Source organism: Botryllus schlosseri, chromosome 4, assembly GCF_051294905.1.
Source record: "Botryllus schlosseri isolate E-star chromosome 4, Bs_hap1, whole genome shotgun sequence".
Taxonomy (NCBI): Eukaryota; Metazoa; Chordata; class Ascidiacea; order Stolidobranchia; family Styelidae; genus Botryllus; species Botryllus schlosseri.
Genome location: NC_137239.1, coordinates 23,518,285 through 23,533,678, shown reverse-complemented (window position 1 = coordinate 23,533,678; position 15,394 = coordinate 23,518,285). Strand labels below are relative to the sequence as shown.

At 41.6% G+C, this 15,394-nt stretch overlaps 3 protein-coding genes across 3 annotated transcripts; 1 reads left to right on the top strand and 2 right to left on the bottom strand.

Moving 5' to 3' along the window:
• Positions 1-587: 587 nt before the first annotated feature.
• On the top strand, positions 588-4,492 carry LOC145437509 (cilia- and flagella-associated protein 107-like). The gene is made up of 5 exons (XM_080314772.1): positions 588-778; positions 1,686-1,837; positions 3,130-3,272; positions 3,330-3,520; positions 4,023-4,492. The coding sequence occupies exons 1-5, from the start codon at positions 668-670 to the stop codon at positions 4,104-4,106; spliced, it is 681 nt and encodes a 226-aa protein (XP_080170898.1). The 5' UTR covers positions 588-667; the 3' UTR covers positions 4,107-4,492.
• On the bottom strand, positions 3,365-8,409 carry LOC145437507 (mitochondrial coenzyme A diphosphatase NUDT8-like). Its single transcript, XM_080314770.1, has 4 exons — positions 8,105-8,409; positions 7,493-7,622; positions 7,347-7,427; positions 3,365-5,206 (listed from the first exon to the last, which is right to left on the bottom strand). Exons 1-4 carry the CDS (start codon positions 8,407-8,409, stop codon positions 4,973-4,975), a joined length of 750 nt encoding a protein of 249 aa, XP_080170896.1. The 3' UTR covers positions 3,365-4,972.
• Positions 8,410-8,520: 111 nt separating this feature from the next.
• Positions 8,521-11,619, bottom strand: LOC145437506 (WD repeat-containing protein 82-like). The gene has a single exon (XM_080314769.1). The coding sequence runs from the start codon at positions 10,935-10,937 to the stop codon at positions 9,993-9,995; it is 945 nt and encodes a 314-aa protein (XP_080170895.1). The 5' UTR covers positions 10,938-11,619; the 3' UTR covers positions 8,521-9,992.
• Between the last annotated feature and the right edge of the window lie 3,775 nt (positions 11,620-15,394).

Below are 15,394 nucleotides of genomic sequence, written 5' to 3'. Positions count from 1 at the left end.
CCAACCGATCGAGAAGCCAGACTCATAACCATTACACTATCTCGCTCGGGCGGGATTCTTTTCAGAAAGAAAAGCACGGATTCCGTGCGAATTTTTGATACTTGTTCAAGATATGACGTACCGAAAGTCTAATCGAAGCGGGTTCAAAATCCCCATTCATAGAATACACATCGCGGGTTTTTATACACACTGCTGGATTTACGATAGCTGGAAAAACACTATGTAGCGGACTTTTGACAACAACAACGTAGCTACGCTGTAAATTGGGATGTTTACACATCCGTACCAAATTTCAATGACATTCATCTGCGAAACAGGGTTCTAAAAGGCATATCCTCCCCCATATCGCAGTGTTGGGTGCATTGAAGTGATGAAATTGTTTACAATAAATTGAATTGAAATACAAATAAAGATACATGAAGAGCTTAATAATAAATTATAATAATTATCGATATCGAACCATAGCCTTTATAAAGGCCATAGCCTATGATAAAGGCTATGAAGCCTGACATTTTGCGTCATACGAGAAGACGACTTACATACGCAAGATGGCCAGCTGCATAGCAACATCCATAGCAACGTGTACCACTTTATTTCCTGTCCACTTTGGTGTTATCAGAGACGCTGTCGTCCTTCTTGAGTCCAGATTCCGTACGTCATCATCAATATGGACGCCGCTCTGGGGGACCATACGAAATGGAAGATGCCTGGCTGGCGCATTGAACAGCGGTTTTCGAACCGTACCCTCATCGGGAACTGGTGCGAGGAACGAGACCAGGTATGGCACCAGTGCAGAGTGCTTTTGACGGATATTGTTTTGTTCTGTACATGTTAGGCCAAAGTAAGCGCATACTTCTATAACTCAACAATACTCCATTCAGGCTGCAGCTGACTTAATCATCTTACGATCCATGAGCTGCAGTTTTGTCATGCATTAGTATGCACTTTGTATTTATATATATTTTTCTTGTCGCGTACCGAACAAACAATTCTCTCTCCCTCTCTTTCACAATAGCGTTATCGACCATGTATTTTGAATGATCACTATGCTCCTATGAATTTCTTGGTAATGGCAATCTGAAGAGCTTTCTTTGTTTAAAGCTGTTTCGACAATAACAAACTTTTCATGTAAGCCATTCGGGGTACACAACTTCATAATTACACAAAACGAAATGTTCCTACAGCGCCAGACTGGAAACGGTGGTTGTTTTCAGCAATAAGTTGCGCGTGACAGAAGGGTTTCTTGCATAGAATAATCTAGTAATTGAGCGAAAAGTTGCGCGTGACATTGCCACCAATTCCACTCTGGCTACAGCGGTCATATTCAGTCAGGGCCCACCGGTTCTACAGAACTGACTCACAAAATTTTATGATATCAGTAAACAGGTAATAGCATTACCGGGGATTATTAATGACTTATGTAACAAAATCACCTGAAAAAACCGTATTGCATTCGTGATGCATTCGGCTGACCAGGAAACTGATACTGTAAACTGCATCCGTATTGTTTATTTATTCATTAAAAGCCCACCGGTATCTGAAAGCTTATCATATCTGAAATCTTATCTATTGCAGCAAATGTCAGTAATATGATGAATCAAATTCAAAATTTAGGAAATACAGTGGTCTGATTCAATGTTTGTTGAACATATTGCTTCATGTAACTCGGTTCTTCCTAATCACAGTTTACCAGAGGTACGCACCGCAATGACAGTACACATCGCACGGATTTCAAGCTGTATCCGGACCACAAACCTGACGTGACAGTGCGCAGATCATGCCTAATGAGAAGCGACGGCTTACGGAAGGAACATCTTTTCACACATCACGGAAAAACGTATATATATGTATATATGCTTTATTTGGCCAAGAATGTCATCTCTTCTTTGATGTGCGCACTGCATTGAGAAGTGTACCCCATGATACTCGACCGATGTGCATTATTGACTGAGAAAGTTGACAGTCAATAAATTTTCCTGTAGCCAGGATCATTTTTCAAAGTGCTACTACTGATCAGTAGGGTTGTTCAAGTATTACTTTTTTTCGGACCGGGGGATTCACTGATTAAATCGTTACGCTTCTTGAAAAACGCTACACACCAAATTTGGTACAAGCAACAGAGCCAATTAAAATTTTTTATTCATTATAAAAAGATATTCAAGTTTCTTTTTCAAATATTATGGTAAACCTCAAGAAATTGTTTAGTTGTCTACGAAAACGATTCAAAACAAATTTGACGCAATTTCAACCCCTAGGAGCGAAGTTGTTTTGAGTTTTTCATTAATAATTCTGGGTTTTCCCACCGTCAACGCTATTTTTGCAGATTTAAAACTTTCAACTGCAATAACTTCGCCTCTGCCGGTTGGAATTGAGCAAAAATTGTTATGCATCGTTCCTTTAAACAACTTGACAATTTTATGGGGTTGACACTAATTTGAAAAAAAAATTATTTTTATTTTTTTATAATTCAAAAATTTTAATTGGCTCTGCGTCGGCTTTTACTGGTTGGAATCCAGGCAAATTAGGTGTGCAGCGTTTTTTTAGGCAACCTTACAATTTAATCAGTGAATCCCCGTAATCCGGAACGCTGATAATATCTACTCAATTGCAAGTAGAAGTAGCAATTTCAAAGACATGTCAAAACTACATCAAGTAGAAAATGAAGATATGAAAAGTACCCCTGTAGTTTCGAAAATAAAATTTGGTCGATGGGTCATATGCTTCCAGCACTTACTCAGAGCTGCCTTTAGGAATCCCAGGTTGCATCATCAAAAGTAACATATTATGATCAATGACGCCACAAGTAGGTGCAATTTTCGAAAATATATTCAGTTACCGTGATATAAAGCATATTCGCCCAGTTGTTATGACAATTTTTCTCCAAATGTGATGCAAGCATATCCCAAAACTACTTTCTGCTTTACGAAACCCATGATGTGAATAGTTAGGTGCGCCTAAAAACTGTTTGCGCCTAAAAACTGTTTAAGTAGACAAAAAATGTAAGTACTGGATGTAGGAAGAATCCAATTTAACACTCGGAAAGAGTAGATGTAGCCTACTTCACTACTGACCAGTCCGTACGCTTTTGGTACCATTAAAAGGGTGCAAGTTTACAATCCGATTTTACAGATACAGCAATAACTTGATATCATGGTACGATGAGCAATTTAACAAAAGAACGCGCGGGGCCGGAGATAGACTACCCGACTTACGAGCCTGGGACGGTCACAAGCTAGCGTGGGCGCCTGAAAAGTCAGACTATCCCATGAAGGGTAACCGCCACCAGTACACAGCACCAAACACACAATTTTGTACACGATTACGTTAAGGTGACCCGACAAATTACGGCCTGCACGCTAAAATGAAATCAAAGTGGATCGCGGAATTGAAAGCAGAACGAATGGGACACTACTCCACCGATTACAGTCAAGCTTACACAGGACACCCGTCTAGTGCCTTCCCGAAAAGATACGCCTCGGCACCTAAATATCTGTCCAGTCACTTTAACCCAATTAGCAAGGTAAGATTTTATGCGTAGGGTCAGGTCAGTGATTAACTGATTACTGACCCTTCAACCCACACTCTTACCGCCAAAAGTGAAAAAATAAGTCCAGCACTAGAAAAACTATGATATTTCCTAGCGTGCATGCCTAGAGGGTTCAATTGTAGCAATTACATTGTTTCTTACAGCTAAAATAGCACAAATAGTACATAGGCATGAGCAGAATGAAAATTGGGGGGGATGGAATTTGACTTCCAACTACAAGTAATCACAAGCACTGCATCCTGATGGTGACCAAAAACATCTCAAATCCCAACTTATCTAATCAGCTGATACAACTTTCTCATTCCTGTATGGTATTTCTATATACCGGTACAGCTTTTATTCGTAGTTTATTCCCCCATTTAATTTTGTAAACCAAGGGTTCAATTCCATTAATTGAGTTCAAGTGTTAGCCAGGGCCTCAACCTTGCATGTCTTTTAGATACTGAATGAATCAATGACCAATGTATATTCACAGCTCAACAAAGATCTCTGGCTCCGTAGGACACCGTTCAATATGGCACCAGAGTATCCACCCATGGTGACGGCACCGTCAGTCTGATCATTCCTTCTTTTATTCGTACTTCACTAGTGTTATTGCGTCGATGAGATTACGTACACGTTACATTGTGAAACGCACTTTGTCTTATTTAAGAATAACATCTTTACCTGTCAACGCTTCGCAACGGATCTGCCGAGCATTGTTCTATAGCCATAAAATGCTGTACCGCGAGGCTGCATTTATTGCAAACGGTATCAAATTTCTTTAATCATTTCCAGATGTAGCATCATTGTGCTCGTTACTGTGAAGGCTGTAGATTTGTTGAGATTTTTTTGTAATTCCCAATATAATTTGCGATAGACGACTCGAGTTTTTTTCGAAACTATAGCTTTTATTTGCGGAAAAAATGAACTACTTTTTTCGAATAAAAGAAAGTTATCAGGCAACATGCATTGAGTTGAGAGCAAGGAAAAGGTCCTTCATAGGTACTTGAGTATATTATGTGGGGCAGCTCAGTTCTAAATACAAACTCCCCATAGAGTTTTAGATGCACCAGCTAAATTGCAGAGTAAAATACATAAATAGTAATAGTCATCACCCATGTTATCACCTATCATCGAGCAATTACCAAGTACTCGACCCGAATTATTTTTACAGCCACAGATTGCTATTTTGGAATCACAGTCATAAAATACATTCACTATGGGAAAATGCAGGAAAATATTGATGTTAGTAGTGGAAGATATATTCCTCTAAAATTAAATAGTTCAAATAGCACGGTATTATGTTGGCATGAAAATGCTTGGAAGTAGTCACAATCGGACTAATATAGAAGTACAGTACAACAGTTGACAACCATAAAGAAAAATAGAAGTGATGTCATTAGTAAGAACATATTTGGTTGATTGCATAGCAAGAAGGCAATATCACAACGTCAAATAGCGACCGTAAGGTTTAGGAAAAAGGTCCTTATACATACAACTCAAGAATAACTCCGTCACGGTGGCAGTCAAGCCCCACACCCTGGGACTGGTTACGAACACTGGAATCGGAAACACGAGCGTAGTTTTCCTCGAAAAATTCGGACGACGGAACACTGTGTGTCCGTAATTGCGCCGGTCGCACAGAAATTCCAGAGGCACAGCAAAAATCTTTGATACCTGAAAAATTTGAATATGTGAATATATCAAATCTACAAGATATCGTTGTGTTTCGGAAGATTAGTCCAATACCTTTTAATGCAGAATGGCTAATGGTACAACCCGAAGGGGTCAGTAACGAAATAGTCTACTTTTACAGGCATTAGGGTTGTAATGACTCGACTCCAGTGACTTTGTGTATTGACCTGACTCGTATGCCTGCAACGTCTCGACCAAGTCATATGATTCCATCTGCCAAAACATGCATTTCATTGTAACTTCGAAGAATAGTAAAGCCACCACGCTATCGGTGTTTCGTCTATCATCACCGGTGACTGTAAAATAGGGCTAGAAACTGTTGAAAGTGAGGGAAATTGCTACTATGAATGCGAGGCATTCGATATCCCCTAACCCAGTGGTTCTTAACCATGCCACCAGCGCCCCCCAGGGGGCGCTGGCGATCTTGAAGGGGGGCGGAAACGCTCAGGGGGCGATATGGGGGGCGCTGGGCTCAGGGGGGCGGTATGGGGGGCGCTGGAGAAAAATGACTTCGCAGTAGATGATGTGGTGATAGGACATATCCTTAATGAGTATTCAGAGCAAATTAACACCGAAAACGTCGTTACATATAGCCTTCAAAATACATATAGGTTTAATTGTCCATGGGCGCCTAAATGACTGACACCGAATGTTCCTGTCTTGGCAATCAGAACCCCAGAAGACGAATTCCATCTGGCAGGGAAAAATTATATGTCAGTAAAGAAATATCAACCTGAAATCGTGTGCGTCTTTTAGTTTAGTACGATTGGGCGACAGGGATATTCCTGCTGGGCGATATCCCCGTTGAGCGATTCTATATTTTTTGATATTGCAGACAGGGGGTCAGGAAATAACATTATGCAACGAAGTCATACCAACGGGTTCGCCCGCCCGAATATGTTTAATTATTAGTAACGGGCCCTACAGTTTCCAAGAAACCTCACAATGTTCGCTTTAAGTTTTGATTAGTCTGCGCACACTCAACGACTCACTGCGCTGACCCTTGGACAACAGTGCGTAACGACTTAAAAAAGGTAATAACTCCGGATTTGTTGTGCGCAACGTAGATTTTCTGTGTGCAGAGACCGTGTCAGTACAGCGCACGTGCGCAGCTTAGAGGGAACATTGCACCTCACTCAGCTCTACCGGTAAATGTGTTTACGTGAGCAGAGAGAGGATAAAAATTGATCTCAATTTACATGCAATTCCCGGTGATATTGACCAATTCAATCATTAATTAGTGAATTTTTTCGCACTTCGCGCGAATAGACGAGAATAGCTGCCTCAGTAAATGGACACCCAATGTAGATACCTAATAGGCTATCAGCAAATAGCGGACAGCCTAATGGGGGTCTGGGAGTGAAGTCCCCCGGAAGTTTGGTTTATCACCCGATGGGGCCCAGGACCAACGTTTTTAGTTTGGGGGGAGGGGGGCTGACGAAGTGCTGTTACGGCCCTGGTAACGAATAATTGTACTTGCGGGCACGCCCGAATGTGTTTAATTAATAATTACGTGCCCTTTATTTTCCTATACAACAGCTCACTCAGTGCTACTGGTAAATCTGATTACGTGGGCTGAGAGGATAAAAAGTTTATATAGCGACTTATATATGTAACTACCACCTATTCATTCATGCATTATGGAAAATTTTGGTACTTAGGGCGACCAGGCCACACAAACTTTGCTGACCATCAAAATCACGATATGGGGTTCGTGGGGGCGAAGCCCTCAGAAGTTCGGTTTATCACGCTATGGGTGCGCAAGGCAATCGTTTTTAGGGGGGTTAACGAAGTGCTGTTACGGCCCTCCCTCTTACTCATTGTCTTTATTACATTCCTTACAATATGAAGTTGGGGGGGGGGGCGCTGGAGCACGATAATTTTTGAAAGGGGGCGCTGGAAGAAAAAAGGTTAAGAACCACTGCCCTAACCAGACCAACTTCATCAAAAATTAAAGAGATAGAGGTCCTACCAAATCATTACCAAATCCATGTTGTACTTCAAAAAGTAGAAGTACATCGTCAATGGTCATACCTGTGCTTATTTGCAAATTTGCTCAACAGCTCTACTAAATCCAAAGACGGAAGATAAGTCTACATGTACAATATGCCTATCTACTAACCTCATCGTCATTATGCTTGAGATCAGCGATGGAAACATCTCCCAGATTACCAACAACAGGAAATATAGGCTTGTCGAGTTGCTGTCAATAAATATCCAAAGTTGAAAATATGTGAGCTGAGTTACGATAAAAGCCCGCGATCATACCCGAGCGATCGGCGGCATAACGGCCCAGACGTCCACTGAACTTTGCGGGACGCCGATTTCTTCTTCCGTTTCCCTTAAAGCTGTGTGAATCACGTCACGATCTGTCGGATCACAACCACCACCAGGAAAACTGTGACAAGTGACATGCCGTCAACAGGAAAAATCCGCTACGACGAGTAACTGACAATTTAATGCTTCGAAATGAAATCATATAGAATATTCCTGATGAATCGCGGAGGTGGTCAGCAACTAGTAGAGAATTAGAAAGAACATTGTTCATCAGCAATCGTATCAAGGATATACAATGTTCTTTCCAATTCTCTACTAGTTGCTGACGATTACCCCTGAAGAGTGTCAGCCAAAAATATTCGGGTTCATTTCAATATGAATATTCAATATGCTATTCAATTGTATATTCAAGTTATGCACCTTCAAGAAGCACTTGTACTCGAGTAAAAATTTACAGCAATACTTCTACTCGAATACAAACGATGACTACTTCCTACTTGGACCACCACTGGGTCAATGGGAAAATTATTCACTGTGCTAAGGTTACATGAAAAGAGTGCATCTTATATGAGAGTAGCCTGTGTTGAAGAAAAAATATAGTACCTGACTTGACCACTGTGGCTCTTCAAATCGGAAGACCGCAGTGTATAAAGCAACGAAGGCACCCCGTCCACTCGACATAGCGACACAAGAACTGCGTAAGTTCGACAGTCTGAACGTGGCTTCGGATGCTTGAGTTTCTGGATATTCTTTACAGTTGTGGCCCGACTCTCAGGCCCTAAAGCGCTTTTGAATCTATTTTCCGATTGAGTTCGAGAAGCAGTGCGATGCATACATGCTCGGCAATAAATGATGGATCGCCTTCCCGCAGAAATTTTTAAAAATATTCCGCCATTGCAAAACACCATGCTCTTTTCATAGACTTGCTGCACGGATAGCTTTTATACCTTCGTCAAATTGCAGATATCCAGAAGCAAGTTGATGCATTGCCGAGTGGACTTACAAGATAGCCTAATATCCTGTAAAAAAATCAGTAAGAAACAGAATCGCAAACCAACAAATACGGCGTACACATAATTATGATTGAAGTCATCGTTTGCATCACTCTTGGTAATCGTTGAAACAGCACCTCAAATGCCAACAGTTGGAATGTGTACTCGGTCTGGCATCTTTCGATGTAAAATTCAGCATGTTAAGGTCATGTTACCATGTGCAGGCTAAGTGTATCTAGAATAAAACAATTAAACCTTCGCAAAAAGACTGTTAGAAAACTAGGTTTTCTTTCTACACGGTAAACTCATAATGTAAATCAGCGAAACACAACAATTATACCTTAACTTTAAAAACACAACAAACCCATATTATGTACAGTACACTGTGTAGCGTTCCAGCATCAAGTAAGGATTGCAACAGTAAATAGTATTGTTTGCAGGTCTTTGCACTTTCTACACATCCCGCGAATGATTTGGACTAGCCCCACAACAGAAGTAATATGGTCAAGAAGATATTGGCTGGAAGACACTCAATGAAATATGTTCTGAATTTCAAGGAAGCATTATTACACCATGTTTACAACCTTTGGCAGTGTCAGGAAACATGGAAGTTGGTCTGGGATGCCTCAAACAATGCCTACAAACTTTGATGACAATGTTATTTATTCAACCCTCAGAGCCGCAACTTGGGATACCATCATATTAAAACCACTGGAATCTGGTATCTCGGCAGAAGGGAAACATCCAGGATTTAAGCAATAGAAACCCAGGGGTTGCTGACCTCCCGTTACTACAACACAATTGAAGCTGGACCAAGAAACTACTTGAAAGAATTTGATAATACTCGCCATTGCGATCCATCCAGGCAAATTTCACAATTAGGCCAACCTTGCAATGCCAAATTGCCAATATGTGAGCAGACCATTCAATCCAAGTAGGCAAATTACTTCATTGAGCTTGAGTGAGACCATTAGACTGCCAAGTATAACAGATATAATACTCTGACAAGTGACAGGTGAAAAGATGCATGAGCTTTGGCCAAAGTGTCATGATATTCAGATACCAAAAATACACTTCGAATAAGCTTGTCTCCGTTGCCTGGCTACTGTGAAATGTCGGTAATTTACCCCATTAAAGACCTTTAGACTTGTGGGAATAGGGATGGATAGACCGCCAGCAAAACCAGAGCACAATTGCGCTAGGCCGATATTCCGCTATCGTTGCTCTATTAGGCCTGCGTCGAAAAACAGGTTTGCAAGGTTGGAAACGTACAAACTAACCTATTCCTACGTAAAACCAGTTGAGCGACACCGACACCAAGTTTCATGAACTAGATACATGGAAAAGTCATCATTTTGAAATGCTTAGAAGTTTCTAAGATTATGAAGGATTCCACAAAAAACACAGCTGTTTGCAAGTACATATTCCGTTGGATAGCAGCATCAGTTGCTCAGGAGTTAGTATACCGTTGTACACCACCAAGTGTAAGCATATGCTATTTACTCCTCGACTGTCGGCAGCCAGAAGGCCATATTTGAACAGGTCGATGCTATCATCATATATTTTGGGTTGAATTGAACACACTGTAATGGTCCAGGGTGTTTTCCGTCGAGAACAGCCGTCTTACTGCCATCCTCCGTACTCCAAATGTGGATCTGTCCGTCTTGGGACCCAGACAAAATATACTGCCCGTCAGGGCTGAAGCTAGCTTCGATATTTAGACCCTTCGTGTTTGTGTGACCCATAAAAGTCTGCAGGGGTTCGCCGTGGAATGCGTCGATCAATCGTAACGTAGAACCATTGGTTGAAATGAGTATCATTTTCCCATCAGAGCTGAATTTTAGTTTCGTCCAATCACAATCTTTGTCTGGGGTAAGGCAGAATGTTGTGAAAGGGCCTTTATCGAAAGACCTCAAATCGTATAACTTTATCATTTCCGAATTGATCCCGGCAGCGAAAATTAACCCTTCAGGGTCAAACGAAGCCACGGGTCGTCCTGGCAAATGCATCAGTCCCTGGCAATTCGGGGAACGTAGATCCCACAAGCGTATCGTCTTATCCAGAGACCCGGAAAGAAACGAGTCATCCACGGGAGACATACTGAGAGTCACAACTTTTTTTGAATGCCCAGTGAAATACCGAAGGTATTTGTTATCATGGAGAGACTGATATCGGATGGCATCATCAACTTTGTTTGAAGCGTATATCACAGTATTGCCGGCGTGCGTGTAGTTGATATGGTCGACACCATATTTCTTGCTGTAGAGAGTTCGTTTTGGCTTTCCTTCTTGAAAACAATCGTATATAACGATCGAATCATCGTCGCTGGCTGATATCAAGGATTCGCCGCCTGGCGAGAAGTCAACGCTGTTTATTTTCTCGTTGTTTTCGCGGAAGACTTTCGCGACGCGAAAGCTCTTCACTACATTATCCACCAGTTTCATTTTAGCATTCAATTACCCTGTCGAAAAGTCAAAACATCAGGCAAATCGGATAATCAAATCAATGCAGTATTTATTATGCCTGTTTCAGTAAAGGCTGTTATTGGTGTTGCTACATTGTCAAATAAAATGAAATTTGTGAACTCTGTAAACACACAGGGATAGGCCTATACATCTCAACACAGTAGCTTAACAATGATACATACCCTCTATCTCCCCTACTGGAATCTCGGTATGTTGCCTAATATAACATGTTAGTAGCGATGATTCTCCAAGTTAAAGTAATTTAATATAAAATGAAGAATTGTGTGAGCGCACACTCCGCACAGGACAGCGATTCCATGGTACAGGCCCTTCTTCCTTCAAATACGGTAACACAGTTGGCCACGGAGTCTGAGAATACGAGTTTATAGTTTCGTAACGTCATCATTGGGAGAGTATTTTGCCGGACCTTCAATATGCCACTCCCCGTGACTATGAACGTTTTGTTTCATGTTAAAGTTATTGAGCAATACTGGCGTAACTCGCCTATAGCTGCTAGCTGGTTTATTTACTCGATTTATACGGTTGCTTCGGAGGTTGGAGCCGGTACGCGGACCGTCTGCTATTCTGATTATTACACAGATGCAATGTTACGCTAATATTCATGACGAATCTACAGTCTTTCGCAACCGAAGCTTGTACTGGAAGGCTTTTCTTGCCTGCTCGGCATTTGACTCGTAAGTTCACTCAAGCGAAACGAGCGCTCGTCAGTCAGTCGTATATTTTTATTCATTCAGAATCGGTTCGGTCAGTCCGCTACACCACGAAATTGCAATACAATGAAAAGATAGGAAGGTGTCGAAACGACTTGGAGTAGTCTTTGAAATCATACACCCACCTTGGCCTAGGCCAGTGGTTCTCGACCTTTTTAGACACGCCCCCTTTATGATTGTGAAAAATTTCGCGCACCCCTTATATCGTCATATCACAAAATCCAACCGGGATGCTAGCAACCCCATCAGATTGTTTGATGGCATTATAGAGATTATACAATCTTGATAATGGCATGGAAGGTTATGACTGTTGATGAGAGAATTCAAAAATGTGAAATTCGGTCTATATATAGAGAAACACGCGTGAATTGGACGTAAAATCGCGCGAAGCGCGAAAAAAAATCAGTTGACAGCTTCTTCGCGCCCTCTTCAAATGCTTTCACGCAGGGTTGTAACCAAGTCACAAAGCGCCGAGTCCCTAGTCAATCTCACTTTTATAGTTTTGACTCGAGTCAAGTCGAGTCATTTTCAATTCACCACCGAGTCAAGTCCGAGTCCAAGTCATCGAGCAGAGGTTCGAGTCCGAGTCATGGTATTAATGACTCGAGTCCGAGTCCAAGTCATGTATGTTGACTGCTCAGTTTCCAGTTAAAGTCTTTCAGTTAAAGTCTCACTGTTATAACTCTGTTTGGTGATATCGAATGGTTCGCATTTGTAATATACTAATTTTCCTTACTAAGCACCAGTACCAATGTACGAAATCCCAATAATAGGGTGGTTACTTTACTGTTCTTCGAAATTACAATGAAATGTAGGTATTGGTCGTCTGAGTCTCGCGAGTCATATGATTTGGTTCGAGTCATGAGCAATGACTCGAGTCCAAGTCGAGTCAATACACTAATTGACTCGAGTCGGCGAGTCGAGTCATTTCCGTATTTTGAGAAAATGACTCGAGTCAAGTCGAGTCATCAAAAAATCGTGACTCGAGTCATGACTCGAGTCATTACAACCCTGCTTTCACGCCCCCCAGGTTGAGAACCACTGGCCTAGGCGATATAAAGAGGAGGCATGCACCAGTGCTGGGATGACTCGAGTCACCTTTTTCGTATGACTTATTGACTTAACTCGAGTCACTTTGCTAAAATGATTTGACTTGACTTGACTCGGCGTATCAGAAATGTGAATTGACTCGTGACTTGAAGCAAAATTCACGAGTCAATTTCAAGTCATCGAGTAATCGGTGTCGATAAAAATCAATAGCCTATGTATCCTGCATATGTTCGGATTGTTCGCGAAACGCTGGTGCAACCCGTGAGAGCGACCAATCATTCAATGATCGTGTTATACCGAGTCTCCATTGTTCTCTCACAATTAAATTGACCACGAACGAAGTGATCGAAGCTTACAGCTTACCTTACGTTGTCGTAAAGTAGTAGTTAAGTAATTTAATAGCAAAATATATCTTTCTGTTCTCTGTTCTAAACCTTAGCCAAACCTCGTTTTATTGAAATTGAATTCGAATATAGTTGCCTACTCCTCAACCATTGGCGCAGGCTCGAATTGTATCATATCAATATGGAATGGGGTAATGTATTGCATCTTATTAATTCGTTTCTCTATTTTGGCTGGTAACTATCAATAGGTCTATACAACTACTCACATAGTTTAACAGTTCTACTGCAGGTATCAAGTCAAGTATAGCCGAAATCCCAAGATATTTGGTTAGCTACGCTTCTAATACAGATCACCAGAGACAATAAGCTCTAAAATCCTGCACTACGTATATGTGAGCGCTACAGCGCCTTCTTGCGTGTATACTGTATATGTAACTCCATATTCGTTCATAGGTTTGTTTGTTTGTTTTGGGGTATTCATGGTGTTTGTCGACTACTGTGGTCATTTACACCAGGCCGATATTCTTCTTATATTCCATAACTGCCTACTTATAGCACGGCCCACCTCTAGGCTTTCTGTAAGCCACCGCTGACGCGGATGAGGTGGCGAGGAGGAGCCTAGGTAAACCTCCAACACTTAGGTATCGGAATTCGGAAGTCGACCTCGGTCGGACTCGAACCCGCACCCATTGGTGTTGCAGACGCGGATTATACCACTGGACTATCATAGGTTCTGAATCAATGACCGCTTAATCGATCTGTATTTCAGACAGCTAGCAAAATGAAATGACGTAATCATGCCTCATACTTCGAAAAGGCAATTTGACATGAATTGGGACTTGACTCGTGACTTGACTTGACTTGACTCGACTTGACTCGATTGAGTCATCTCCAAAAATCTAGTGACTTGACTTGAATCGAGTCACCTACGAAAATCGATTGACTTGACTTGACTCGAGTCAAAATGTGCAATGACTCGTGACTCGAAGGTATAGTGACTTGATCCCAACCCTGGCATGCACACTGAATGAAAAGTAAAAGAAGATAATAAAAAAAAGCAAGCAACGAAATGAGGTGGCATGTCACGGAAGGCGAGATCGAAAGGTCAGGTCTTGGTCCGGTAATGTTGAGAGCGCGGACTAGAACACCACATGATTGTGATTTAATGAAAAGTTACAAGAGTGTCGAACGACTTGTTTTAACCAGACTCCCACCCATCCCCAGCACAGAGAGAGAGATATATGGTATTCTTTTTCGCCTGCACCATCGAGATGCTTTGACGACGGTACGGCCCCATGAGGTCATCTATAGTCTGCGCCCCCGTTTTTTTTTCTCCTCCATGCTATCCGTGATTGCTGAGCGCCTAGAAGGATAGCTGCGGATACCAATTTCGAGTCTTCGGTATGACGGGGATCGAACCCACGACCTACCGTTCGAGAAGCCGGACGCATAACCATTACACTATCTCGATTTCGCATGCCTGTTACATGCGGGGTAGTTAGTGTTGGTGACGATAAGCGCCTGCTACCCGGGTGGAAATCAGACACTCACCTGGCTTAGGCGTTGTAAAAAGGACCCAGCAAACATTGGATCGACAGAGGGATTCAACAAACCCAGTCCACTTGGATATTCAACGAAGAGGCCCAGGGATTTTGAAGATTTATCCATGGGCTATCTGCGGACCATCAAATGTTTGCTGGGGAGGCATACACATTGCACACTGAATGAGAGAAAAAGAAGATGATATAAAAGGTTGTAACATTTATACACTTATATTGATTTTAGATTAAAATCCAAAATTTATCCGCATGTTCGAATCCAAGTCTGAGTTGCGGAGTGACACAAATTATTGCTTCTAAGTCGCATGAAATCCTAATGGAATGATGGAGTAGTCAGATTCAAATGTTTCACTCTGCTACAAACGTACCGCTGATCGCAGCAGTACGACTACATAGCGGAAATTGTCAGTACCGAAGTACGTCTGTAGACCTTTTTCGAAAGACTTAGTGGAGTGTGTTTCGTCTACATCGGTTACCTACTCGAGTGAGAGTAGTTCAGATTACTTCCACTTTGGTAAGTCAAACTGCTTACTTTTCATGTTTTAGATTTTGCCAAGTGGAAAGTAATTTTTGTAGAGGTTTTCGACAATTCGACAAAATATGACAGATCGTAAAAATGCCATATAGTGTACAGCTTTATTTTCGGAAAATATAAGACATTACTACACTTGCTTTTATACTTCTACATGTATGTTCTCCAGACAAAACAACTGAAACTGTTATTAGAACTCATCGTTTACTCGTAATTGTAA

Bases quoted from the DNA above. Each gene is read 5' to 3' on its own strand.
- LOC145437509 (XM_080314772.1), top strand. From the start codon at position 668: ATGGACGCCGCTCTGGGGGACCATACGAAATGGAAGATGCCTGGCTGG. The intron at 779-1,685 runs GTATGGCACCAG...TCCTAATCACAG, and splicing joins GGTGCGAGGAACGAGACCAG to TTTACCAGAGGTACGCACCG. The intron at 1,838-3,129 runs GTATATATATGT...CCGATTTTACAG, and splicing joins TTCACACATCACGGAAAAAC to ATACAGCAATAACTTGATAT.
- LOC145437507 (XM_080314770.1), bottom strand. From the start codon at position 8,409: ATGGTGTTTTGCAATGGCGGAATATTTTTAAAAATTTCTGCGGGAAGG. The intron at 7,623-8,104 runs GTACTATATTTT...CACTTGTCACAG, and splicing joins AGCCACAGTGGTCAAGTCAG to TTTTCCTGGTGGTGGTTGTG. The intron at 5,207-7,346 runs GTTAGTAGATAG...CAAATTTTTCAG, and splicing joins TCAAGCATAATGACGATGAG to GTATCAAAGATTTTTGCTGT.
- LOC145437506 (XM_080314769.1), bottom strand. From the start codon at position 10,937: ATGAAACTGGTGGATAATGTAGTGAAGAGCTTTCGCGTCGCGAAAGTC.